This window comes from Stylophora pistillata, chromosome 14 (genome assembly GCF_964205215.1).
Source record: "Stylophora pistillata chromosome 14, jaStyPist1.2, whole genome shotgun sequence".
NCBI lineage: Eukaryota > Metazoa > Cnidaria > Anthozoa > Scleractinia > Pocilloporidae > Stylophora > Stylophora pistillata.
In genome coordinates, this window is record NC_142532.1 from 2266396 (window position 1) to 2294131 (window position 27736).

General features: G+C 36.7%; 1 protein-coding gene and 2 long non-coding RNA genes across 11 annotated transcripts in view; 2 read left to right on the forward strand and 1 right to left on the reverse strand.

Annotated features, from left to right (window-relative positions):
• Positions 1–20976, forward strand: part of LOC111323400 (uncharacterized) — a 38899-nt gene extending 17923 nt beyond the window's left edge. For 5 of the 6 annotated variants that reach the window (XR_015995133.1, XR_015995134.1, XR_015995131.1 and 2 more), the window contains exons 3-8: positions 34–148; positions 7989–8066; positions 9193–9301; positions 10554–10693; positions 12001–12085; positions 19258–20976. This is a non-coding gene — a long non-coding RNA (uncharacterized LOC111323400). Of the gene's footprint in view, positions 1–33; positions 816–7988; positions 8067–9192; positions 9302–10553; positions 10694–12000; positions 12086–19257 lie in introns of those variants that run through there. The other variant, XR_015995132.1, reaches the window with a different exon arrangement.
• Positions 593–27720, reverse strand: LOC111323398 (uncharacterized). Of its 4 annotated transcripts, none has more exons than XM_022926724.2 (15): positions 27561–27720; positions 27264–27415; positions 21323–21346; positions 12461–12648; positions 12220–12297; positions 11995–12066; positions 10911–10984; positions 10575–10664; positions 9100–9268; positions 8119–8234; positions 6901–7082; positions 6499–6605; positions 5667–5814; positions 5057–5226; positions 593–4924 (listed from the first exon to the last, which is right to left on the reverse strand). In XM_022926724.2, the coding sequence occupies exons 1-15, from the start codon at positions 27564–27566 to the stop codon at positions 3120–3122; spliced, it is 3381 nt and encodes a 1126-aa protein (XP_022782459.2). In that variant the 5' UTR covers positions 27567–27720; the 3' UTR covers positions 593–3119. The 4 variants fall into 4 exon arrangements, with proteins under 4 accessions (XP_022782459.2, XP_088600603.1, XP_022782460.2 ...); XM_088744477.1 differs by having other exon boundaries at positions 27565–27714; XM_022926725.2 differs by lacking the exons at positions 27264–27415; positions 27561–27720 and adding an exon at positions 21506–21695.
• Positions 21820–25429, forward strand: LOC111323401 (uncharacterized). Its single transcript, XR_002694158.2, has 3 exons — positions 21820–22014; positions 22328–22387; positions 24511–25429. It is a non-coding gene; the product is annotated as an uncharacterized LOC111323401 (long non-coding RNA).
• Positions 27721–27736: the final 16 nt, after the last annotated feature.

Genomic DNA, 27736 nt, shown 5'->3' on the forward strand with positions numbered 1-27736 from the left:
AACCACTAATTAAATGCTGTTTCATTCTCACAGGTTGAATGGATGGTCACCTTGTTGCAAATTGTGGCACTTGGCGTCCAGCACGAAAATGGCGGGAATTTCTTACCTGAACCAAGACCCTTACCAGGCGCGAGATCATGGTAACAAGGTGGGTAAAAATAAGTTTACAAGAAGTATCTATCCTTCATCAGCTTTTCTCTTAACTTCATACAAAAAGATCGGAAAATTCAACAGTGCTACGGTGCTTCGCTGTTCACTGACCTTCTTGTATAAAGTTTTTCTCTTCAAACTGTTCACCGGCACTCATAGAAAGATTTCGGTATATTTTCGGTACTTAGGGGAGTCCAAACGCCGTCGGTACATTTCGAAAGTTATCGGGAGTTCCCGGAAACCTAAGTGATACGGTGAAATTTCGCCAAAGGCACTTCAGTACAGTTGAAAGTATATCTAATTTGGCCCAAACAAGAGGGTTGTTGTCCTAAGTTACGAATTAGTCGTGGGTGGTTTCAGAACGATCAATTCTCAAGGAAAGATTTCTGGAAACTATCTAAGGGAAATCATCATTGCGAACGAAGACAACCAGATACATCTGTATGGTATCTTTACAGTTTATTGCTCATACAGCAATGGTCTTACGGGAAAATATGTTCTCCCACGAATAATATTGTACGAATTGGATTATTACACTTGTTATATTCCGGCAAAGTTTATTCCATCGGTGTTCTTCTCTGCCCATACATAAAAACCTTAGAAAAAAAAAAAAAAAAAAATTAAAACGGGAGGAGTGGGTGAGTAAAAAAAAACAAAAAAAAAAAGGTAAGGAAATGATTGCTCGTGATAACCCATAGCCTCCCGCAACTTGTACAAGGAAGCTAAAGGTGTTGTCAGCGATGAATGCAACAGGGAAAGCATTCTTTCCACGCACAGGGAAATAGGTTGCTTGGGAGCAGAATCAAAACCAGTCGAGCACAAACGTGAGCAATGGGAATAGACCAGGATTAATATCGATGGAAAGGGACTCACCCAAAAGAGATAGGAGAAATAATTTATCCGGCACACGGTGACTACATTCCCATTAATTACCAATGACTCGTTCTAAGAACTATCGAATCCCGCACCTCTTGGAGACAAGAATACTGTTTTACATTTAACTAGGAAGGCAGGAACCAACACTGATGGAATTGACTCGCAAAGTATCAATATATGATGAAAAACACTTAAGGAGAGCTTTGACGCTCGCCAAAAAACAAAAACAAAGAATACAGAAGTGATGAAACAATGACTAAGTTAAGTGTTACACTACACTTGTACCCAGACCTCACGCGCTCGGGTGGAGTGATACAGGTGAGATCAATCAGCTGGCTTGCGAGACGAATCTTACACAAAATTGGCGCTACATTTTCTCTGCTATTGTTAATCTGAAGGGAAATTAACTAAGTGAATATGCTTGTCAGCGAAATGTGTATAACAATATTAGCAAACTACAACGTTACATGTCCCACTATGTGGAATCTACTACTGCATGGTATTCCGTTAACATTTTTGTTTCTAGCTTCGTAAACTCGTCATAATTATTTTATGAAAATAACACCTACTTTTAGCAAATCCGGTGTCAAGCCACTGTTTATGATATATAGCATGCCCTAGCACTGTAATTTCTTTTAAGGAACGATGAACATTTGCAGCAAAAGTAACTTTCCAAGGGGGAGGGGTGGAGTTTCTCTTTGTAACAAAGCAGCTATATTAGTTCAAGAGGCTTTTAGAGTACTATCATTCCAATACTTCCATTACCTTTACGAGGTCCTACCTACTGTATTGAGCTCTCAAGAAATGACTCCACACTTATTTAACCACTTTACATTTCCTTTAAGCACTTATGAAATTGTGAGCTGTGTCAAGAACTACGCAAATGAACCAAAATTCAACGATCTTGTATTTTCATCAGATTATTCAAGCAAATCTTTGTCATAATTGAGTTTGGATAACTGGAGAAAAAGCAATAACTGTGATGTGAATCCCCGCCACTCATTGCAAACAAGAAAAGGTAAACTATTACACAGCATTTCATCGAATCAATCAATCAACTTACTAAACTTAATATCAATAATACTCTTTGAGTACTTGTATTAAGAAATGTTGCCTTGCAGACTGGCTTAAACATTGCCGAATTCTGTAATTCTATGTAGTGGTGTTGATTGGACCAAAATCAAAACAAAACCACAGCTGCTAAACCTTGCAAAGAGAACAAGACCACCACCAGGATTTGGAAAGTACATTTTGGAGTATATATGTTTTAACTAGGAGTAACAATTATGTAACTCTAATGTAGAGCAAGGAAAACAGCATCATGCATTATCTCTTAAATTTTCCTCACCGCTTACAGAGTCTTTGACCAAAAAAATAGTAACACAAAACACCCTAACAAATACTCAAACACAATCAAATAAAAAAAAAGCCAATTGTTTTAAACCCCAACCATACATAAAAACACATTGAGGTAACTTAAATGTGGCTAAGTACATGTACTTACACACATGACCTTGACAATACTATTGATACGTTTTTCTATCTTATACGGGACTATTAAATTTCTATTCTGTTGTGCACCTTACTGCTAATAATTATTAACAGAAACGTATATACACAGAGATAAAAGAGCTCGTTTCTTTTCTACGCGCTATCTGCCCAGGAAGAAAACTAAAATTAAATTTTACAAATTCTACCTTGACACCTTTTCGATATCAATGAGAACACTACTTTATAAATTTAAAATTATGTACATAATAAAAAAAAAGGGTGATGCAGGGCTCGACACTAATGGTAGCCCCTATAACATCGAAGATGTCACTAGCCACTTGGCCAGTAAGTTGAAAAGTTAGTGTCGAGCCCTGTTAAACGACCCGAGGGATTCTGCCAGCAATCTACGAATACTTGTCAATGCATGAAGATTTGTACACTAATAAAATCAGAAGTACAATAGTGAATAGGATAATTTTCACTGATGATTTGCACCGAAGCACAATATTGGACTAGCTTACACTTGGAAGAAACGGGCCAACGCTGCCATCGGTGAGCAACCTTGTTTACAGCTGGCCTTGACGAGGTAACTCCCGTGATTGTCATAATTTTCTCTGCATGTCAACCTTGGGATAATGTTGTGGTATGGAGCCGCCATTGATGTTCTGATAACTCTGAGCTGGAAGGGCGGTGGACTGGATCAGAGAGTTCAACTCCTGCAGGTCAAGCTGAGTTATCACATTGTTAGTTGGTACATTTCTCGTGCCGTTCTCAGGCATTATGTTGTTCACGTTCTGCTGCGACAAGAAAGACAAGTCGGTCTGCTGAGGAAACATGCCAACATTCAGCTGCGAGTTCAAGTTCGTGGTTTGAATGGGCGGTACACTGTTGTTGCTTTGCAACAAGTTTCGTATTCCTTGTTGCATAGGATTCGGCTTAAAACCAGAGTTGGCGTTCCACATGTTATTAGTCGTTGTCGACGTTCCAGTTTGCGTGCTGGTCACGCTTTCATTTGGGGAAAAGTTCAAAAAGTTCATGTTGCTGTCCTCTTGGTTGACAAACCGAGTATGAGAATTTCCATTTTGGTATCTCATCGTGAGGCCTTGGTTGTGAACAGTTCCATTTTGTGGAGCTCTTGGCTGAGTAACAAATGTATTCTGACTTCCTGGAAGCCGGCTGAAAGTATCTGCAGATGTGTAACGGGTAGAAGAACTGTTAACAACCCGTGGTTGACTACTCTGTGTTGCGATGCTATCCGAAAAACTTGGAAATGAACTCGGTGGATCTGGCAACGTAGGAGTAACCACTTCTTGCTTGATCACAGGCATCTCCTCCACCTGAACGTACCCTCCTTGCTGCATAATTTCCGCGAGCCTACCGTCTCTTCTTTGGTCTGTATCAGCCATCAGTTCGTCGATAACATCAATTATCATTTCATCCGTCAATTCTTGTGAGGCAACTTCCTTTAGTTGTTGAAAGAACTGCATTTTTCCATCATTTGGATTTGAAATTCGTGAAACGTCCGTTGGAACTCTAAAAGATCCAGTGCCTGTTGATGCCAGATCGTTTCTTGGTGGTTGTGGAACCCTTGCTTGGATATTTCTAACCTGTGTTGTCGTGATGGTGTTTGGAGCTCTTGCAGTCGGGATGCTTTGCGTTATATTCATCATGGGAGCACTCGAAGGAGTAGCAGTGCTCGGATGATTAAATACAGGTGGCGCCTTAGGATGGAATCTCCTCTCCCCAGATGAATTTGCACTGCCAAACCTGCAAGGACTGTTGCTGCCTCGAGGCTTTGGGCCTCCTACCACACTCAAGGCACCTTCAAGTTCAATAGGAATTAAATTAGGTTTGGTGTCACGGGCGAAATCATCTACAGGAAAATTTTCATATGCTCGTGATGGCACACTGGGAGGAGGCATCGGCTGAGTGTTCACACCAGGTACTGAGGGCAGTGGAAAGTCGTCACTCTCCATAGTAATTTCTTCAATCTTTGGTGTCACCAAATTTTGGATCGTACCATTAGTCTGCAATCCGTCTAGGCCATGATTCAGGAGTAGAGATTCAAGGCTTGTGTCCGGCTGAGGGATCTCACTTCCAGTTGCCACGTACTTAATAATGTCCTGATCTAACTCAGGCAGCTCAGCCCTAATCATTTTTGCCCAGTCTTCTACGTCTTCCTCCAAGGTACTTGTCGACCCTCCATCTCCCGGGATACTATTGCCCCTGGACAATGTATGGTATTTACTCCAGGTGTTGGAAGTAGCTTGTCCCCATGGTTCGGCAGTTGAGGTGGTGAACACTTCATTATCAAAGCCAGTGATATCGGCTGACGTGGTTTTGGGATACCCCGTCCGGTCGAGGGCGATGGTGTCCATCAAGGTGGGTTTTGGAACAAGGTTGTCAGCTGAAAAGGAGAGAATTGAACTTATCAGGTTACAGCTGGGAAACCTTTCTACTTTCTTCAAAGGAGAAATTGAACTGTTATTTACCACGATGACTAACTACAAACTTTTTTACCTTTAATACTAATACTTACATGTTTCATGCCACTTTGGATAAATCATGACTTGATCGTCGTATTGCGCATCTTTTAGCTCGCCAGTCGTGTCTGCCTCGTTTTCCACCTCAGTGATACGAGTATTTGTGAGAGGTGGTTTGTCCTCCAATTGCGCCATTCCAAGTACAACACCACGGTGTTCTACATCACTGTCAAAGACAAACTTCAGTCAGCAACACTTTCGACTACTTATCAGATGGCGCTCTTTTTGAATACGTGGCGTAAAACCAAAAGCAAAGCAATCGCAATGCCAACCAGAACAAAGGAAATTATCATGAGTTTCTAGAGCAGTTTTCAATTGAGTGTCAAAAGTAATCCGGGATTCCACTGGTTTCGCTTTGCTTCGCTCTGTGATTGGCCCAGAAAACTCGCGCCATTTTCTCAACTTATCAGATGCAAAACTAAAATTGGTCCCAAATTGGTCGCTCGTGTTTTTCCGCGCTTTGGCTCGTAAAGGTATTTTCCTTTCTTCTCCTTTGCTGATGTGTAAGTCCCATAACACTTCACTACACTGCTGGATGTAGAAAGCAAACTGTGAAACAAACTGCAAGAAATGTTGAGTGTTCATGAACATGTCTGATATATTTACCTCACAATGTAGTTCAGACACAGCATTTGTTTGAGTTCTGGGTTTGTTGGATGAGGAATAAGAGAAGCTTTGGTCTGCATCCACACCCACCCGCCATTTTTGTTCATCCAACGATAGTACTTGGTGAGAACTTGACCCTTGGTTAGAACTGTGGAGAAAGTAACTATTTGTTTCAGTAATTACAATCAACGTCTAAAAGAATTAACCCTTAAAGTCCCATGAGTGACCAAGATAGAATATCAAGAAAATATAGATTAAAATATAGATTAAAATATCAAGAAAATATAGATTAAAATATAGATTAAGATATCAAGAAAATATAGATTAAAATATCAAGAAAATATAGATTAAAATATAGATTAAAATATCAAGAAAATATAGATTAAAATATAGATTAAAATATCAAGAAAATATAGATTAAAATATAGATTAAAATATCAAGAAAATATAGACTAGGGCATTTACCTGTTGATCTGATACCAAATTCTCCAAAGTAACATCAAAAGAACTCAGGAGATTTACTAATGAGCTCTTGAGAAGTGAGACAGTTAAGATACATTATTCTTGGGTTGGCTTTAGGGTAATTTATGTTGTTATTAATTGGAATAAAATCTTGCTAACCCAATTAGCAGAGGGGACAGGTTAGAAAACCCAACAGGTTTCTTTGAGGTCATTTCTTTATTTTTCTTTTGTTAGTGTTTGTTTTGTTGTTGTTGTTTTATTTTTTAACCAAGACACCAACCAATAGCTGATAAGATTTTTTAAATTCTACACAGCTGTCAACTAGCTAAACATTATCAGTGGAAAGAGAGGATCAAAAGTTAATCCTTACATTTTGCATGGTGTGATTGGATGACAGCAATGTCATTGCCGTGATAGAAATCATATGCTGATATTCCAACAATATCTCGAGCAAAGTAGTCCATAAACTTGTGAATTCTGCAAAAGAAAAATCACAGAATTTATGTTTTGACACAATCTCCCAGTTTAGGACAGTTCTTGGTTATGCTCAATGTTTCACCTGAGATATTTTCATGCCTACTTTTAGTTAACTGAGGTTGTATATCAAGGTAACAAAGAAAAAAATAGAGAAGATAAGATTTGGTTCAGTTACTGAAGAGTGTCTTGAAAAGATATTAAAAGATTCATCATTTTCCAGGTTTTTGCAATGAAACAACACAATGGACATAAATGCCCAAGTGGCAACCAAAAGAACATAATCTCCAATACACACCTTCCCTCACAATAAACAATTCTGAGATCCATGTTCACTCTGCTAACAAACATGTTACATTCCAATGGGAGCTCATTGATGTTCATTGTAGGCAGAGGTTGTCCAATTGCGACAAATGCATACTTGGGCCCAGGAAGGCCACCGGCAGAATATGGCTTCATTCTTCCCATGCAGTGAATAACCTAGAAAGGAAAATAATCTCACATTCAATATTAGGACTTGTCATGTGACACAGTTACATATAAATATCTACAGTTAATTTCACAGCAAAAGGTCATTATGCAGCAAAATTAAAAAAAAAAAGACATTAATTTTATTCATGTGACTGGCAAATTCAGAAAACAATGAACACCAAATGTGCTTATAGAATTTCATTGTGTTCTAGAGCCAATGAAGTACATAGGACAAAACCACAAAGACTAACACTTGCCATAATTATAACTTTCTGGTCTGGTTCAATAGCTGGCTTGAGTTTTGAACAATAATGTGATTTGCGGAATCAAACAAAAGTGTTTGCCGTGATTTTGATAGAGGCATGAGAATTACCTTGTGAATGACAAAACAAAAATAAAGTAAAAGTATCATTTTAGTTATGGTTGTTGTCTTATAAAAGTTGACCCTTGACACCCTAACATTAATAATAATATTCTCCACCCAGTTATCTTTACATTTCATGTGGTTCTGACAAGGAGAATTTGTTTGATAATCAGGAGCCTCTTTATTTTGTGATCATTTTCCTTATTCTTGTGACCTCAACCCTTTAACTCCCAGAAGTGATTAACATGTAACTTCTCCCTATAATATCCATACATTATCCAGCAAACAGGTAATGAGAATACTCAAATTTGTCTGGTGGGAGTTGTTGTCTTGATCTAACACCAGATTCTCATAGCTTATTTATAAGAAATTGTGTAACAGCTAAAATGGGGAGAATTAACAATCTAATCTTGGGAGTTAAAGCATTAAAGGTTGATTCAGCAGTCATGCAAGGAGAAAATATTAGATCCCAGTCACTCTAGGATGAGCAGAAATGTTTCTAATTGCCTACTTGGTAACAAACTAACTGTGTTTCTGGCCATTTGTTTCAGAGCTAATCAGACATGTGGTTTACCATGGACATTACAACAGACTGTGCATTGAAACAGCCCTAACATCAGTATGAAAAGGTACACAATCATGTAATCCACTCATAACTGATTGATACACAGCCTTGCTAACCTTGAATCCAGATGATTTGGTATAAGAACCTCCTCTGCGCACCAGAGTGCACTTCATTCGCAAGAAAAATGACTTTGGTTTCTGTGCATTGGGCCGCCCATTCTCATCAAGAAAACCTAAAATATGGAAGTAGAGACTTATTCAGTCATTCATGGATACAGTACATACACCCTTCCATCACTTTGGAAGAGAAATGTAATTGTTTGTCTCTCCATGTAGTCACTTAGGATATGGATCAATGTGCAATCCAAATCCCTAGTGTTATTGCCCTTGATGAATAACCCACAACCTATTTTAACCCTTACATCAGTTTGAAAATTCTCCATACTGTTCTACATACATTTCCTATGGAACTAACAAGGAGAATTTGGTTAACAATCAAGAGCTTCTTTAGTTGGTGCTCATTTTCTTTTTTCTTGTGACTTTAAATAGGTGAGTCTGGTGTGATATGTTAGGGGGAGGGTAGATGCTGGTCCCTCTTAATTAAGGGAAAAAGGATTATTTACATTTACCAATTTTAGTGTCTTAGACAATCTGGGATTACAAAGGATTTGCTTCCTTACACTTTGAAAAAAAAAGGGCCTACAAAACTCTTCCCCTTTCAACCAATCAGACGCAAAACTTAAACATCACATTATCAAAACTTGGTAACCCCTTAGCCTCTAAGAGTGACTACCATCTACAACATCAAACCCCCCCCCTCCTGAATCAAACAGTGAGGTCACAAGAAAAAAGCAAATGATCACCAACTAAAGAAGATCTTAAATGTTAGACAAAATTCTTCTTGTCGGCACCTTAGGAAATGTATATAGGACAGTACGGAGAATATGCATACTGTTGTTAGGGTGTACGGGGTTAAGTACTTCTCAGTGGCTTCATGTGAATGATATCAACATTTCATTTAATGCCTATCTCACCTACATTGGTTTTGTATTTTCAATAACCCTTTGATTGACACCCAATGATGTGCACCCTTCTCACCTGTCTGGTTTCCAAAGAAAGGAATATCATCTGTGTATCTCCCTGATGATGAAGGAGTACAGTTTCCATTGTTTTCCAATTCTTCCTTTGCAGCTTGCAACACATTGGCAAGATCCTGTTGATCCTCTGGGTGAATGTAGCCATACATGTTGCTTCCAGTCAGCTCAACCTGAAGAAGAAAAAGGGAAAAACACACTTTGAAGTAAGGAAACATTTCAACCTTTTAATGCCAGAAGTGATGAATGAGTAACTTCTCCCTCTGATACCTAATCATTATCCAGCAAACAGGTGATGAAAATACTCAAACTTATCAGGAACAAGCTGTCATCGTGATCTAACACCAAATTCTTGTAACTAATTTACAAGGATATGTATGGCAACTAGAGAAGAGAATTAACAATCAGATCTTAGTCAATGGGTTGAGAGAATGCAACACCTTAGCAAAGTAACCTAACATCCGTCAACTGATCTGTTTGACCATTCTCATTACCTTTTTACAAGACAATTTAGAGATATTGTTGGGAGATTCTACATGTTAATCAGCTCAGGGAGTTTTCTACCCTGTAATATCTTATTTTCCATGGTTACAAATCTCTTAAATTTCCTTAGCAATCAGTAAACCCCTCATGCAGCAGCAGAATATAACCTGCTTTAAATTCCCTGTAGAGATCAAACCATGGAAACTAGTGTGTGTTATAAGGAATGTCAACCAAAGGGGTACATGGAATGGATAATACTACATGTGTTTCACAAGGGAATAGAGGACAACTAGAAGGAGATTCTAGCAGGCTACCAGGAGTCACCTACACTGCCAGCTGACTGATTGTCTCTTTACCTGGCGCCTGTCTATCATGTCTGTCTTTTTGTCTGTCTGTCTGTCTGTCTTCTACTTGTCTATCTGCCTACCATCTGTCTTTGTAACATAACCAAAGTAAAGTGAGCACTGTGATTGGTCAATTTAGCATCCCCCATTTACCCATGGGTGTACACTGCTGACATGAGCAAATGCAAAGACTACTTTTCTGCACGCGCTTGTTTTTTCTGGTCACGCAAGATTTGTTAAATAAAAGGGAACTCTTTATCTACAATGTATCAATGTTATGTTATAAAACAAATGGTAAACACCACAGTGTACACTATTGAGTTATGGATGCACTTGGGAGGTTTGTTAAGCACTCAAGAAGCTACAGTTACTCTCGGCTATTGCCTCGCGCAACTCTTACACTTCTTTCGTGCTTAACAAACTCCCGGGTGCATCCATAACTCAATAGTGTACACTGTAGTGTTTACCATCTGTCTTTCTCACAACCAGTCTGTCTCCCACTCAGTCTGTCTTTCTGACCATCTGTCAGCCTATCTGTCTGTTTGTCTACCCATATGATAACTACTGTGCTTGTCAGATTTTGTCTGTCTGTCTGACTGACTCCCTGCCTACCTCTCTGTTTTGACTATAGGTGTGTCTGTCAGACACCAACCTGTGACAGTCCAAGATGAACAGACACAGTCTCTGAAACATACAGGACTTTGGTATCACTGGAGAGAACAAACAGGAACCCATCCAAAGCCTAATGAAGAATAAAACATGATACGCTTAGTAAGTAAATCCAGTTTTCTCATGTGTAGTGGTAATTTAGAATTTCTTTGACAAAATCCTTCATTCCATGATTTGAACAAACAACTTTGCCCTCATGCTTTCTTCAAAGAAAAGAAACATTCAGTGAGCTTTCAAAGCTAAAGAGTTAAAAGCAAAAAACAATCCCTGACATTCACTTGAGGGGTCAAGGGAGTTTCACAGTCCTCCATACACTTACCTGCAACAAAAATATACCACTGTTTGCAGCAAGATCACTGTAATTAGTGCCTGAGCTGTATGGCACAACTGCACCTAATGGTAAAAAAGTTAACAATTTTAGACAAGGACATCTAACAATAAAGACACTGATGAAGGGCAAAAAGGAAATATTCTTTGAAGGTAAAGGGGACCAACCCTGATTGTCACAAAATTCAGTGACCTTACAAGTTGCCACAAAGTAAGAGGGAAAGTCACCCATGAGATGTTCCATGAGGCATTCCAAATCAGAGAACCCTTCAACTACCATACAAAATCCTCCAACTAGTTTTCTGTTCAGTAAGCTATTTTTAAATTTGACCCAGGAGCCATTTTTCATTTTATTTCACCTCTTACTTGAAACTATTTCCTTGCTGTCACACTTGTTGACAGTTTACACCCTAATATCAGTATGCATATTCTCCATACTGTTCTCTATACATTTCCCATGGTGCCGACAAGGAGAATGTGTGTGCCAATCACAAGCACCTTAAATTGGTGATCATTTCCTTTATTCTCAACACCTTTATATTTGAATCAAGACTGATAATGTATGGAGATATTAAAAGCCTTTCAGTCACCCATCAGTGGTTAAAGCAGGGCTTGAAATTAAAAAAAAAATTCTTGACCACAATTTGCTAGTAATTCCTAAAATTTAGTTGCAAGTTTGAAAATTTTAGTTGCAAAAGTAGCCTACTTCTACCAGAACCAGAAATTAGAAACAAAGATTTCCTTGAAATTTCATGAGCATTGCACAATGTAGTTTCTGAAAAAGTGCACCTGCAATATGTTTCTCAGCAAGAAATCAACAATAAAAGTCACACAACATTTAACTTGAATTTTGCAGGATTTTTCTGATAAAACTACAGCAATCAGTAACAAGACACAAGGCTGCTAATATAATTTATTTATAAGCTAGGCTGTAAAACGGTTGCAAACAAATCTTTATTTGCAAATGTGCCCAATACAGGTGCAATTTCAAGCCATGTAAAGGGTTAATGAAAACCCGTGATCAGTATCATAGTACAAATTTTCAAATTTTTAACTTTTTCTATTTCTTCGGATACCTGTAGAGGAACTTGCGACTGCTGGTGGAGAAGAAATAGAAGAAGGTGGAGAGGGACTCTCTGTGTGAAGTTCTACAAAAAAGTACACAAGGCAAGGTGTTCTTTAGTTTTCCAAAATCAAAGAATTTACAGACAACTACACAGAATTCTTCAGCCTAATTTTGATGACTGCAGATCTTTATTTTAAATTCCATTGTTAATAATAATAACAGGGGATCTCATTACCTCCATCCAAATCTGACATGGGTGATGATGATGACACAGACATCTGCGAGCAGTCCGAACCCACACGAAAATGTTTTCCTGTAAAAACAATATGAAAATAAGCAAGCTGAAGATTACTCTGGGAAGCAGTCTAAGCAGCTGTCCAGGGCTTCCATGCAATAATAAATACTGGCCAAACCATTATGTAGATTAGGGAATGCATTAAGTTATTTTGCTACAAGGACAAAAGTGATTTATTTACCTCTCTTGCCGAACTGCTTCATGTTCAGGTAACTGATTGTAAGACGGACAATGGAAGCTTTATCCAGTTGCGAAGTGATAGCTGGGGGTAGGGGCAGGAGCTTAGCCAGCTCATCAAACTGAGCATTCTCCTTGCCGCGTCTGCTTCTTGCAGCATCTCGAGATCTCTCTTTGCGGAGCTCGACAACTCTGAAACACAACAGAAAAAAATTATTGTGAACTTTCATGAGAAGCAAAACCCTGATAGCAAATGAATTAACATCTTAGTTATTTTTAATTTTCTTCTTCTGCTCTTAAAAAATCTCATGGCAAAAAAAAAAAAGTCCTTTTGTAATAACTTCACTGATACAATTTATTTGTTATGGTCCAGTTGTTTTCTTCAATTTGAGTTCTTTAAACAGTACTTAGAAAAAAAGAATGAAGCTTTATATGAATGAGGAAAATTAGAGTTGAAAATGAAATTTAAAAAAATACAAACAAACAAACAGATTTTACAATAATTTCCACACACTGCCTCATTGTTTACTCCCAACAACAGAGCACATGTTTGGCGGGTATTTTAATCAACAGCACGTACAATCAAAAAAGGCTTTCGTAGAAAATTGTCAAATTACACTGTGTATAGCATTTCATTTAGAAAAAGAAGAAAAATCAACTGGTTTAATATTACAAAATGTTTCAATCAAAACTAATCACACTAAACAATTCTCACATTTTGTTAAATTCCTGTAGTGGCTATTTTCAATAACACAGTTCAATCACTCTGTAATTTCATGAACAGATAGTTTCCTAATAAGGAAAGATTTAAGGATCCAGATAGATCTGTTTTCAACTTAAATCCTACAGTTTCAAATTTCTCTCAAGAAAGACACAAAGAATGGTAATTTTCAATGCCATAAAAGGTTATTAATTAATAAATTAGGCGGACACCACGTAATATGATGTGTTTACATTGCTGACATAACTTATTTGTATTTAGGTCACGTCTTGTAAAGCCCAACCAAAACAAAGAAGCAATTTAGCACTTCACAAACCTAAATAACCTTGTCATGGGAAAGGAAGGAAACAGAACATAAATTTCCTCCTATATGTATTAAATTCTAGTTCTGCTTTCTGGTGTTCACAAAGAAAAGTTATTATTAGAACTCATGATTGTAAAATGCATGACAATGCAAATTTCATATTCATAGAATATGCTAATTACTCGTCTTTTGAATTTTCTTTTTAATGGTTGTCTTTGTTCATGTTCCCTCACTGAATCTGAAAAGTACTCCAAGGTCAGACCTGTACATGCAAGTTAACGAGTTTAAGATATTGCACTGGGTAACAGAATACTACCTGTGCTTAACACAAAAAGGAAAAAAATAATATTGAATGCTATAATTACTGCATTACCAAAGAAATAACTTTCCTTTTACAAAACTAATCTAATTGCATCTCTGATGCACAAATTAAGACACATTTTAAAACTTGAAGGGTTCTTCATATGGTTTTCAACATGGCAATCAATGCCATTGTCCTGGTCATAAAACGCTTGGCAGTTAACATTGGAGATTAACACGAAAAAACAAAAAACCACCAGTGTGAGATAACCACAACAGGAAGTGGCAAAAAGCTTCTGTGACCAGTTCTTGTTTAAATAGGAAGAGTCAAAAAAGCATGACTTTAGCCTAGTACATGTATTTGACCACAAGTACATGCATAATTTTGCACAAGTTTTCAATCAACACGTGTTTAAGCTGCCAAATTAATTCACCCAAACGACTGTCTCATGATCTACCTCATATTACAAAGAAAAGTTTCATTAAAACTCACCCATGAAGAAACAAGAGATTGAAAAGGGACTTAAAAAATTAATTCAAGGGAAACTTCTGACAAAGAACTGCTAATTCCCTTGTTTGCTACAATAATCCTCTTATATTAATGACAGATGTGGTCAGAAGAAGCCAGCAAATGAAACACATGCATTGAAATAACAGTTACTGAAGAAAAATTAAGAATGCCACCAGATTTATTCCTCTAGATTACTCTTAGGCCACACACATCAGGAACTTACTAACCAAAATTAATCAATTAATATAAAATATTAGAAATTATGTTTGACAATGAAAATATTCAAAAGAAGGACTACTAGCTGATGAAATACTACCACAGCAAAGAGACATTTTTTAACCTTTAGGGAGTAAGTTTGTGAGGAAACTGTGGTGCTGCAATCACAAGGAAATAAATTAATTAGGTTTTATCACCCAAGTTGATAATGTAGATGGCCAGCATCGAGAGCTTCTAAAGCTAATGTTAGGAGCGCAAGTTCTTCATCACTTTAATTCCCATTTTGACTAGAAATGGGGAGAGTATACACTGTACTTTGGTTTGATCACATCACGATGAAAAGAGTGTGATAGATGCAGTCTTGGTAATGTTCAATTATAATACAAAGTGACTTGGAGAAAGCTCTAATACATATTAGTAGGTGACAAGTTCCTGCTATCATTACCACATTGCCCGAGTCCAACTTTGGACCTAATTTTGTAATTTAGAATTTCTTACTAACCATCTCAAACATTTCAGTTTCAGTTTTGTACATTTATATCCCCCAAAAAACATATACAAATATGGTAGAGTTTCCTTAACAAACAAGGTTGAATAAAACAACCTGGACAATCAGAAAAATAGCAGGGGGGAAAACATGAACTTTTCACATGGCAGCTGGCAGTGTTACCATGTGAAAACTTTGTAACATTCAGCAGACGGCATCATTATCTGCCACAAGAAAAGGAGCTTTGCAGTTTCACAAAATTGTGCCATGTTTTTATAGTGGTGAATGTTAAAAGGAGTTGGAATCTCTGCTCTGTTCAGTTCACAAAGGCTTCTAATTCACTGGATAATTGATTTATGAAGTTAATAGTAAAGCTTTTGTTTCAATCCCTAGGATGTGTATGTTTGCAAGGTGTTGTCCTTGCGCAGTAAAAGGGGAATCCAAATGTACATGCAAACATTGGCTTGGGAAAATTTTACCTCGAAGAAAAGAAGCCCATTCTAAAAACCAGATATCATTCCACACAAAGAACAAACATTACTGAGAAAAAACAATTGAGCAGTAAAAAAATATTGTGGGATGCCTTCACAAACACAGTCACAACAAAGTTTTCAAATACTTTCACTAATAGTAAAGTTTTCATTTAAAAATGAGTTCAAGGTTATACAGTTTCATCCAAAATAATGTACATGTGTATGGCATTATATTCACAACAAACCCCATCATGCTCTGTAAATTGATTTAATTTACATACCTTTGATAAAATAAAACAACCGAAGTTATCGTTTAATTTGAATTTTCATGGCTGCCTTCTGGCTATGAATATTTGTGGTAATGAGGCATTGTACAAGAAAAAAGCAAGTTTAGCAATCCTCCTGGTTTAGAACAACTAAAATAATAATTGTATTGTTACCAAAATATACAAGGTATATTCTTAGCAGGTAAAACATTTAATATTAGCACAAACTTTTGTGGAAACATTTATTGTTTCACACCATTGCTCACAAAACCAAACGGGATACTAAGCACTTGGTCTTCAGAATTAATCACAGCAAGAATAATAGATATATAATTACATTGGTAAAATTTTCTGCTGTCAACAACTGAGCAGCTTCAAGTGGATTTACAAAGCACTGTTATGACAGAGGTAGAATTTGCACACCTATTGTGAAATGAAAAACTTTATTTGAGAAGCAATGCATGTAAGCCCCTTTACCTTAACACTTTTGGTCACAAAAGTGCTTGACAAGAATTGATAAATTCTTTGCGTTCATTTGGCAATGACAGCTCTGAATAATAGAGTTCATGAGGAAGAAAGAACGCTTATCTAACAATCTGCTTTCTCATCTTTCACTTATGCCCTTTAAGCAATAAGAATGAATTCAATGTCACAATTTGAAAAAAAAAAACCTCTAAAATCAGATGGAGTCACAAAAAGTAAAAATTGTACATTTGCATAGATTATTCAGAGCTTCATTCAGATAAGACTTCATTTGATAATCACTGCAACTTCGCAAACGCATAGAACTTAGACATGACCTACATGATCTGTTTCTATAGAAACTGTGTGGGTTGTGATTAGTAGGCAGGAAAATGGAACACGTACATGATAGGGATAACAAAACAGCCAAACCTTTTTATAATTTGTCACAGCCATTCAACTAACTTTTGCAACTGCTAAATGATAATTAATTCCTACTACGGTTGACCCCCATTTTTAAACCTAGAGTATTCTTTCCCAGAAGTAAGAGCATGTACAATAAATGCAACAATGACTTTATTCGCATTTGTGGTTTCCAGACAATGGTTCACAAATTTATGCAAGATTTGACAAAACATCCAAACATTGCAGATTTCCCCAAAAAATGACAACCAAACAACAACAATGCTATATATGACTGCAGAAACCTATCTGATAAAAAAGTAACTGCTAAGAGGATCAATTTTGCTTTTGCAAATAATCAGAATTCATAACTCCTCAACAGAAGCAAAGTTCACAAAAGGGGACATAAAGGAAAAAAATAAATACAGATGTACAACTGTAGCAGACCATCCTCTGCATGCCTAAATAAATGAAAAGCTGCCATCAAAATTAAGCCAGAGAATACTTTGTAATTGCACGAGAATTATTTGATGCCTAGTGTAGGGTTGTTATAGCAACCAAAAAAAGGAATACTAACTACAAACAGGCTAAAAAAAATATTTGTATCTAATGCATGGTTATTCAGCATACTACCAGTGACATGTAACCCTCGTGTTACAGTTGTAATGTGATAAATAGTTTTGTAGTAAAGCTTAATCAGAGATGACCAGATTTGGAATATTTGACACTGTTTTATCAATAGCTCTTTCATACAGAACCTACTGGCAATTCTAAGGTTTAGAAGCAAGGATAGCTACTTTTAGTAGCAGTGAAAATCTGTTTTTGCTGGCACTGCCTACCAATACTGTACACAAACACTACCATAGCTGTTGCCTAGAGACAATGTTCCCTGTCTATGTCCAGTAAAGCTAGATGTTACTCATTTACGACAACAGTTTTTTACCTCACAGGGAAAATGGCAGCTAAAGCACAAGTGCATAATCCTTTGACACATTCTTTATGGTTTTCTTCAAAAAATATACTTGGAAATGAATATACCAGGTTCCCTAGACAAGAACCTCAAGGCTACCAAACTTATCAACACCCAATTTAAAAAAAACAAACAAACAAACAAACATACTGTAGCCCTGATGATGGCAAACAGCCGAAAACGTTTGGTTTAAACATTTTAATAATTTTTTTTTCCTAATCTTTTAGCCTTGTACATGTATATAGAATATACTGTAGCTTACTTTTCTTACTTTTTCACTTTGTGTTCAGAGACATGATACCAGGGTTTCACTAACCTTTTTTCATAAGTAGATGAGGATGGTGTTATAGATGGCCCTGCTTTAAGGCGAAACCCAAACACAAAAGCCAACTCACAAGCTCCCTGTGAGAAAGCTTGTAGGCGGCAGCACACTGCAGATAACCAGCGTTAGTTGAAACCACTACTGATACCCACGAATAACATTTTTATGCACAGTTTTGCTATGCAGAAACAATTTATAAAATTCTTTAAACCTTGAGAAAGCGTTAAATGTTGGCTGGCTTATTTACCACATGAACCAGCGGAAATATCAAGTTTCTTCAGTCGCAAAATTTGCAATGTTATCATGATAAAGATACAGTTGATTTGGAGTAAAACAAATCACAACATCTGTATTTTTTTTTTGCCATGCAGACAGAACTCTTTACGTGCTGCCAGTGTGAAAACCTGGCGACAATTACAAAATCTTCTAATTTCCCGGCCATTAAAGGAGGTATCCATAGACAGGCGACTTGTCTGAAAGATATGCATATTACTTAACTGTCTGATAATGCAGCCCTAAAACTTGGCTATATTGTAATGCGTGACTACAAAGCCTTTCAAACAAAATGAGAATGAATTTTTCCATTAAAATTGAAAAGAAACAAGGTTCTTTTCAGCAGTTTCATCGCAGTAGGACGCAAAACTATAACAATGAGAATCAAGGTGCATGTAGATTACTTCAACCAATCCAAAGAAAAAAATTATTTCAAGCACAGACTCCTCAGGTAATTAAACCCAAACACTTCAATATATCTAATGGGTCTGTTCAAGGGACTCCTTTGATAAAAATGGCAATTTTTTTGAAACAAACAATATGTTTGGATAAGTATCGCAACAAGAAGGAATACTTCAAAGCTAGGCAAGGTTTTATGCAAGATATTGCTTGATGGGGTTACTTTTGATATTCCACACAAGGCAAAAAATAAATGTTAACCCCTACTTAAATCGATTGCTCTAAAACTGGCTGCAATGAGATTGACAACAACCTCTCTGACAGATGCTGACTCGGTAATTCTTAGTCTACTCCAGTTTGAATAATTGTTGCAAAAAGTAAAATTTTACATGCTGAAGGAAAGACTTTTCTTTTTTGCACTAGTCTTAAGTTTGCCTAACCGCTATGAAAGTTTGATGGGCAAAACACAAAGTGAAACTAGTATACTAGGTTCCAAACACTACTGTGATATTACAGAGGGGAAATTTACTTAAGAGAGGTAAATGTACCACCTCCAGTGATCCACTAAAAGAAACACACTTCATATTAATTTAAGATTGGAAATTTCTCTCAACATTTGCCCCCTCTGCCCAGCGTCTGTGTGAAACGGGTACCAGCATGGTTGGTTGTATAAACATGTTTCTTTCACTTTACAGAACAACCTACATGACAATCACAGTTTGAGAAAAGTAAATAAAAATAACCGAATGGCCTGAGGATATCAAACAAATTAATGCAACAAGATGACAGCGTGCATGAACAGATGCTTCTCAGAGGAGTGGACCACGTGGAATTGATACAATCCATCTACAACTGATCATTAAACAATGGTTGCCTCTTGATACCAAGAAGCTATGAAATGTGATAGTTGGAGAGTATACACATCATTTCACTTTCTATTGGCTGGGGTTTCAGGAACTGTGAAACTACCTTAGGTTGCAGTAGGCACGAGATGTTAATGGCAATCAAGAAATATCTTTGCATACACCTGAAAATGACATTGTGTTCAAAACAAATGAGATGATATTGGCTCCATGTGGTGATCGAAACCAAGTCAAGGCTAATTTTAATAAAGGACTGGATTTAAAATGACAGCTCCATTTTTTGACAATCACACCTAGGTGCCCCCTTCTTGTGCTAAAATAGCAAAATGATCAGTTTTTCAACAGACCATAAAGCATCCTTGAGTGGGAGTTAACCTTTCTTTACATGACAAACCTTAGTTGGATAACATTTCTCTAACGTGCATCAAGTTGTAAATTATTTCAAAGCACGTGCAAAAGTTCACAAAAATACAAGAATAAACCCCAATCGGGTTCGTAAACGGGAACAGAACTCCGTAACTAAAATTACAACTTGTAAAAAAATACAAAAGAATGAGAAAAGTGCGTCAATCGAAGATCAAATTTATGTGCCCTGGTTGGCACAAGGTAAGCACGATGTTAAGAATTATGGAAAGAAAAATTAACACATAAAAATTAATCAAGGAATAAAACACGCCATATTCGTTTCACATTGTCGAAAAATATAAAAGAATAAAAATACCGTTAACTTTATGACGCCTTGTAATTAATCACAATCGTCAAAAATTTTCCACACTTGTTCACACGCGAAGCAAGAGAGTTAACATTTCTTGGCGCTGAGATTGCTATAGGAACAATTGATATCATTTGTATATAAATTCCCCGATTTCTTAGAACATTCATAAGGTTCTCCATTTAGTCACGCACACACGAAGAACCCGGCTTACACAAGAGATTTAAAAATTTTTGAGTACAATAAACCGACACGATACAGCTGTCAATTTTGAAAAGAAACTACAGACACCTTAGCCAACCGAGAAAACTAAATGTAAACATGACTTGTTCAGCCAGCCTAAGAGCACTCTAAAAATTCACCCCAAACTTCAAACCCACAACTACAAATATAAAGAAGGCTAGCGTAATGCTGTGAGGGCAAATATATTAATTTTCATGAAACGGTTTAGGTTTGCGTGATCAAGGATTCCGAAGAATGGAATAGGGCTTTTAATCTAACACAGAGCACAGTGCACAAGCGGCGGTCGCTCGCAAACCCTCTGAATCGAACAAAGATATTCGAAATTCCGGGATAATTTCGAGAATCGCAACGACTGTAATTTTGGTCAATTGAGTCGTCACACGATGCGACAAATTTCAAAGAAGACAAGACACGTTTCACAAAAAGCCTTGAAAATTAATATATTGATGTCCTCGGGTAATTTATTCACGGCACTTCTTTGCAGTCTCTGGTGCGTTTCCCAACGTTTGCGCGAAAAAAACGATTCCCAATTTCTCAGGAACACAGCAGAGTCAAACGCAGCTGATTAAAAAAAAAAAACCACTACGTTCACCCAATATTAAGCCTTCCACATGGCTTCTTTTCACCGCCTAGTGAGCTCCGAAGAATCTAGCGGGACCGATGTGGTTATTGTATACGGCTCTCAATAATCTTGAAACACACGCAAACACTTGCAAACAGACTGCCTCCAATTTCCGTTCATTGTGATCTCCGTCTTTTTTAACCCAATGCCTGACAATCGCTTCAACACAGCTGACATTATTGAGAACTATGCTCATGTTTGATTATTTTTCTCGTATCGGCGGAACGACACGGCTGTACTGTGTCCGTCGCCGTAAGAACAAGGATATCGACGGAAAGAACAAGATATACTACAAAAAGTTATACATGTTTAACCCTCACCTTGAGTTGTCCGTGCTTTTCGATCTGAAAAAGAATGAGAAAAGCAACATCAGTGCTTCCTATTCCTTTGCTGCTCTTTTCCAGACAGATTACGCCGAAGTATGGCATTCTCGCAGTTAATCGAGATGAATGCCATATAATGTTCACCAATACCCTGTCGACACTAAGTTCGCTGCAACATACCTCGGCTTTTGCGCCAAGCGCTTTACTGGCGGCATCGCTGGCTAATTTGTCTCAAAACGCAGCCAAATATTCTTAACCAAAAACTCCTGAGACCTTAGCGGGCTTCTAAGAGTCGACCAAACGAGATCATCTCCAAAGAAAACGACAATTCCAAGGTCCTTTCACAAGCAACAAAATCAAGATGGCGCTTGTTTATCGTTTGACGAGAAATTATTATGCGCATTTTTCTCAGGAACATCACCTGATTGGTCGCAAGACTCCGCCAACATCACGTGATAATGACACCGGGGGTACGACCCCCTACAAAACCTCGAAAGTGATTATTATGTTTTGATTTCCATAGTATTCGCGGTAATTTGATGTGTTTTCGACAAAAGAAGATGTATGCGTGTTTCTTTTTTCTCCTAGAAACAAAAGATAACATCAATACATGCATCCGGTGATCAAGAAAACAATGCAACGGATTTTATTTGCGTGTAAAGTTGTATGCAAGTGCGGCGTCAAAACAGGTATTGGGTTCAAGCCGGTAGCGACTAATTCGTCACAACTCATGTAAGTTATCGATACGGAAAGAAACCGCCTAACTGAAGCTGAATGCAAGAACTTCCGTTTAAGACACAACGATTAAGGGTAAAGAATAGCAACAGCAAATATTTACTTTTCGTCGAGGTAAAACCGGAAAATTTCGTTTGAACTAGACGGCAGCCTCCCCCCCCTCCCCTCCCTCGAGTCCGAATATTTGATCAGCGTCAATGAATTTCGTCAAGAGTTGCGAACTTATGATATGCTAAATTTAACTTTTTGCCTACGCTGGAATTTTAGGTAGATCGGGTTGGAGTTGGCTTAGGTCAACAAACCCAGCTGTTTTCTTTCTCGAAACAGGTGAGTGCTATAGCCGATAAAATCTCTCGATTCTGTGAAAAAAAAAAAAAAAAAATGCAAGCTTAAGGGTTTTTTTGCAACGCTCTTTACAACAGACATTTTAAAGTCTTTAGAAATGAGTCAGGCCATCTCAAAGCCCTCTCTTATCGTGTTTTCAAATATAATGTTTTTTTTTTCCTTCATTCAAAATAGTGTTAAATTTAGTCTTCAGTCAGTCACTGAAAGTACAGGTGGCACACCCCACTGACTTTTTAGATGACTATCCAAACTGATGAAATTTGTCATCCACTTTGTACCGTGTCTGACAGGTTTTGCCTTATCAGCTAAATTTACTTGCAGATTAATAAATTTAAACAAGCAGGAACAATGCGTATAGGCATCAGTTCTACACATCAACTTCAAATTCATTTTCAAAAGTGAAGAGGAAGATTCTTGCGTCACAAGTTCATAGTGGAAGTTTTAAGCAAAATAGAAAAGAGAGGAACACAAACACTGACTAATAAGGAAGACCTCTATGGTTACTATGTAAATTAGATATTCAACAGACTTGTGCCAAAAGGTCATATTGAAACTTTGTTAAATTCGAATAATACACCAGAAACTCAGATGAAAAGTAGAACAACCTGCTTGAGGTGTGGTAAGAAAAAGAAGAGGAAAATTTTTAGCTTTGCCTCTCAAATCTAACAATTTGTTATATTTCCTTTGATGTGAGAGCAGATACCCTTTTTCGTATGTGTTTACTTAGGATGCTTTTTTGGCTAGCTGCTGAAAACATTATAATCTGGTCATTTAGTTAAAAAAAATACTGACACTATCTATTCTCCTGAGGAGGTTGGTATTCAAAACCAAAATTTAATCAGAAATTACTTCAACCTTTTTTTTTCCTTTCAACCCTTTAAATACTCTCAAGATCTCTTTATCAGTTCACCTGGCAGTCTACCGTACATTTCTTCTAATTTAGTGTTCAATCAAACAATACCTATAGTTTATAATTACACATTTCCCTCTTCACTATGATTACACTTACCTACAAAATGTATTGATATTGCTCAGAGAAATTCCCTATTGGTCTCTTCTGGAAGTGAAAGGCTAATCTAACAACAGGAATTGGGATTGTGATATGTTAAGGCTAGAAAGCCAGTAGGAATATTTAAAATAAACTTGCTTCCCTCCTCAAATGTTGACTTTTGCTCTATTGGGGAAGTTATCTTCCCTCCTGGAACCTTAAAAGAACTGGTAAATGAATACCACTCCAAAAGGAAGCCTTTGATCAAGGAAGGTGTAATCCAGTTCTAAACTAATCTTATTACACTTTGATTACTGAGTTCTGGAGACTCACGAAACTAACAAGCTAAAACAAACCTTTCCCTCTGGGCAGATTTAATGAAGTTTGTAAGAGCAATTTTCACTGTTATAAAAGTTACATCGTTTGTTATATTTTTATTTTCAACCTTTGTAAAATTGTGTGATGATAACTTACTTTGAACTGTTTAATTTGAAAATATTTTAAAAATGAAATAAGCTGTGCATTTGCTAAAAATAATTCAGACTGTGCTTTTTATAATCTATTACGAAAATTGTAACAAGGGGTTGATTACATAACCTTTCTGTGTATATTCTTTTTCAGCAACAAATTTCATTTTCACCCTAAATGTACAGGAATTAAGTATAACTTAGAACTACAAATTCAAGCCAAAACAATTTTACCTAGGCCTTCCGTTTTTCCTTAGCTTTTCTCTTGTTGGGGAATTCCATGAATGTTAATTAAAATCCCTCTCCCACTAAACAAAATCAACCAGAATTTAACCCTATAATCCAAACATGGCATAAGATTTCAACTTAAGACTCTGACATCAGTATGCATATTCTCCATACTGTTTCCTATACTTTTCCTTTGGTAATGAAAAGGAGAATTTGTTAAACAAACCAAGAGCACCTTGCGTTGATGATCATTTCCTTTAATTTCTTGACCTTAGTGATTGAATCGAGGGTGTTACTGTAAGCAGAAATTCAATGCATGTCACTCAGAAGCTGAAGGATTTCAAAAATAACTATAGCTCACAATCTAGATACATCTTGTTTGTCATCTCCCTAATCCTATCATACCCCTTCTCTTCATGCAGGTGAAACCACGCAACCGGGATCAAATAAGAAGACCATTATGAAGCTAGAGGCATGACCTACACCTCTCTAAGCTGCAACCATTTTTGTTGCCATAGAAAATAAAAATATTTGTCACCTAAATTCTCAAGGAAAGGTGGCAAATTTATGAATAATTTTCAGAGGTCATGTAGTAAATTCTAATAGTTTCATTCTCTTAATGTTTATGATCTAGAGTAAACTGAGTGGAATGTTTAGGTAAACAGTAAAAATTTCTCTGTAATTGCCTCTTTCACATCCACTGTGTAAGTGTTGAGTTCAACTCTAATCATCAATCTTTTTTTTTTTTTTTTCATTTTCCATTGCCAAATGGCAACTCTGTTAGAAAATATCTGAGCTTGAAGCAGTGACCTTGACATTTGGTAACCAGGAAAACTGAAAGCTTTTCTATCCAATTATCATATACAACAAAGGAAGTTAAAAAGCAGTAAGACTTCTGTTCAAAGTAATTTGTTAACCAAATTAAAGGCATCGGAAGTTACAATGTACAGTTATGGTACATTCAAAGTCTTCGATACTTTCACTTCTAAGATCCTCATATCAATTCTCCAAACTGTCATATATTTTGTAAAAATTTAGCTTGGAGAACAATTGTAACATCAAATAATGTATTCTATTTGATATTTTTCTTTCTTCTTGTCTATTTAATTGAAAATATATTGCTAAGCTAAGGGGAGGAGAAACTTTTTGGTCACCCCTTAGGGGTGGGAAAAGTTCATTACAAGTCTGTAGATCATGAACTGTTGTCAGTAGTTTACAACAGTGCATGAGAGAAAAGCTGATTTTAGCATAGATGATGAGAAATACACAAAAAAGTATTGGAAAAAATGAAGAAAGGTTCTGAAAGAGGTACAATTAAAAAAGTTACATCTTTGTTTGTTATTTATTGTCTTATCTTTCATTATATCCTTGGCCCTGAAGAAGACTAGTGGTACTGTCCAAACATTGGCCTTTTAAATGTTCTTGCTACAATGCCCACACTGCAATTTATCTGGTTTACTTGTATCTTACAACAATGTCTGGTATAAGAATCTTTTCATAAAGAGATTCACCAAAATGTGCCACTAAATTTTACTTTGCATTGTGTGGTTCACTGCATTTATCATTTGTTCTTGTATTCTACTGTTTCTGCCATCCAAATTTCACTACCCAAATCAAGATCCTATCCTTAAACTTGTGCCCCCACTTGCACAAGGGATTCACTTAAAAAAACTGGTAGAAATGTGCTTCCTCAACACCTGATACTAATTTCATCAGACCAAATTGGATAATTTTCTGACCCTTTTTCAGATCTGAATAAATAATGTTGAGGAAGAATGGTATTATTCTCTAGAGTAACAGCTAAGAGAATCAAAACTGAGTTAGGTAATTCTGCATTAGTTGAAGTTGCATGAAAACCTTATTATTAATCGAATGCCTCAATTTGCATGAAGAGGGAACTTTGAGTTTCTGATGGAGATATTTTGATCTGATTTACTATTAATGCTTGAAGATGCATTAGAGATTTTTCCACCTGGTTAAGACCTGAATGACATCAAAACATGTGTCCACCAATATATCCAATCATAGAGAATGCAAAACCACACCCAGTTTTTTATCTACATGATTAACTCCATACCCAGTTTCAAACCAGATGGTAGAAAAAGTCCAAGTTCTCTAAGCATTGTAAGTGGCATAAATAAGAAGAAGAAGAAGAAGAAGAAACTTTATTAGAGTGTCAAAAACCGTCTAGCCAGGGAACAAATCCCCTACTAACAACTCTTCAATTTAACAACTCTTTCTGAGTTGTTAAATTTTGAATTTTTTTTATCTAAAAACTGGACATGAACCCCAGTATGCCCACCTTCCTGTTATTCGTTACATTCTTCTTTTCTTGGATTACTATCTATAACCAATTGCACATCTATGGGAAACACTTTATCTGTTGAAAGCAACGAAGAATGAAAGAAATGCGAATGATTCGCTGATTTGACATTATTACTACAAAACTTTGGAATTTGTTCTGTAATCAGTCACTCCTACACACTTTTGAACAAAGATCAAGTGTTTTCTATTTATAATGACATATGCGTGGTCGCCCAAAATTTGATACAATATGAAACCATGTCATGCTGGCAACATATTTTCACAAAAATATATTTTCAAGCAAAGTTCAAAATTTGGGTTTTTTTCGCTTAGCACCTCAATAAATCCAAAAATGTTTTTAAAATTGACTCTAAGAGCGACTGCGTCACACATATACATACATCTTTATTTAACAATGCAGGTTAGAAAGGTGAGAACACGCACGAATTCAGCAAAGAAGTAAGCTTGTTTTGATACCTCTTACAGTTTACTGAAATATTTTGCAACTTCATTTCCGGTAAATATCATAAGTCGTTTACTTGCAGAGCAGAAATTTTTCTTCTTTTCCGTTAGGCCATTATTTTAACCCAAGTAAGGAATGAATTTCCTTGTTGTGGAATATAAATGAATCAAATGATATAAAAGCTTTTCAAATGTAGTAGGGCAATTTCAGCATATTGGTCTCACTTAAACGCAAGCCACGTTGATGTACTTTGTATGCAGATGAAATGTTTGAAGATTTCTTGCTGTTGTTTGAGCAACAAAAAAAAAAATTAAAAAAGGAGCTCAGCCTTACTTCAAAACCCATTATTTACATCCATCCATTATTTGAGTTGTTCAACCATTAAAAGAAAATTAAGAAATTACACACCTCTTGTATCTCGATTTCTTCCGGCGCCTCGAGGTTCCAGGAGCCACTTTCTTCTTCGACTGTTTCGGCGTTTCCTTCTCTGTAGGTTCAAGAATTCTCAGCTGCATCAGCCCAATATCCACGTCTTGTGCCGTGGAAGAGTTTTTCGAGTTCTACAGAACACAACAACAAAGGACAAAAATTGAGGGAAAATTCAGCAACAACACAGGATGAGAATTTTAACGATCGCCATTATTGATCAAACGATCATAACAAGAAGGAACTATGTGCACATGTTATCAAAACTTGGACACTTACGAACATTTGAGAAATTCCCGGCAAAATCGTAGCTTTTCTCAAGGGAATATTCACAAAATTAACTCAGTCAGTGAAAAAACGCAATGATATCACAGCGAATCTACTTCCGATCTACTCAACAATTGTCCAACAAAGTATGACGCTTTTTGGGAAAGTTCTAGCCAAATCTAGTATGC

What these genes read in the sequence shown, in the direction of transcription:
- LOC111323398 (XM_022926724.2), bottom strand. An exon ending in TTCATCTTGGACTGTCACAG is followed by an intron (nt 9,269 to 10,574) that starts GTTGGTGTCTGA and finishes TTTCTTCTTCAG; the next exon opens with GTTGAGCTGACTGGAAGCAA. An exon ending in ATTGTTTATTGTGAGGGAAG is followed by an intron (nt 6,606 to 6,900) that starts GTGTGTATTGGA and finishes TTTCTTTTGCAG; the next exon opens with AATTCACAAGTTTATGGACT.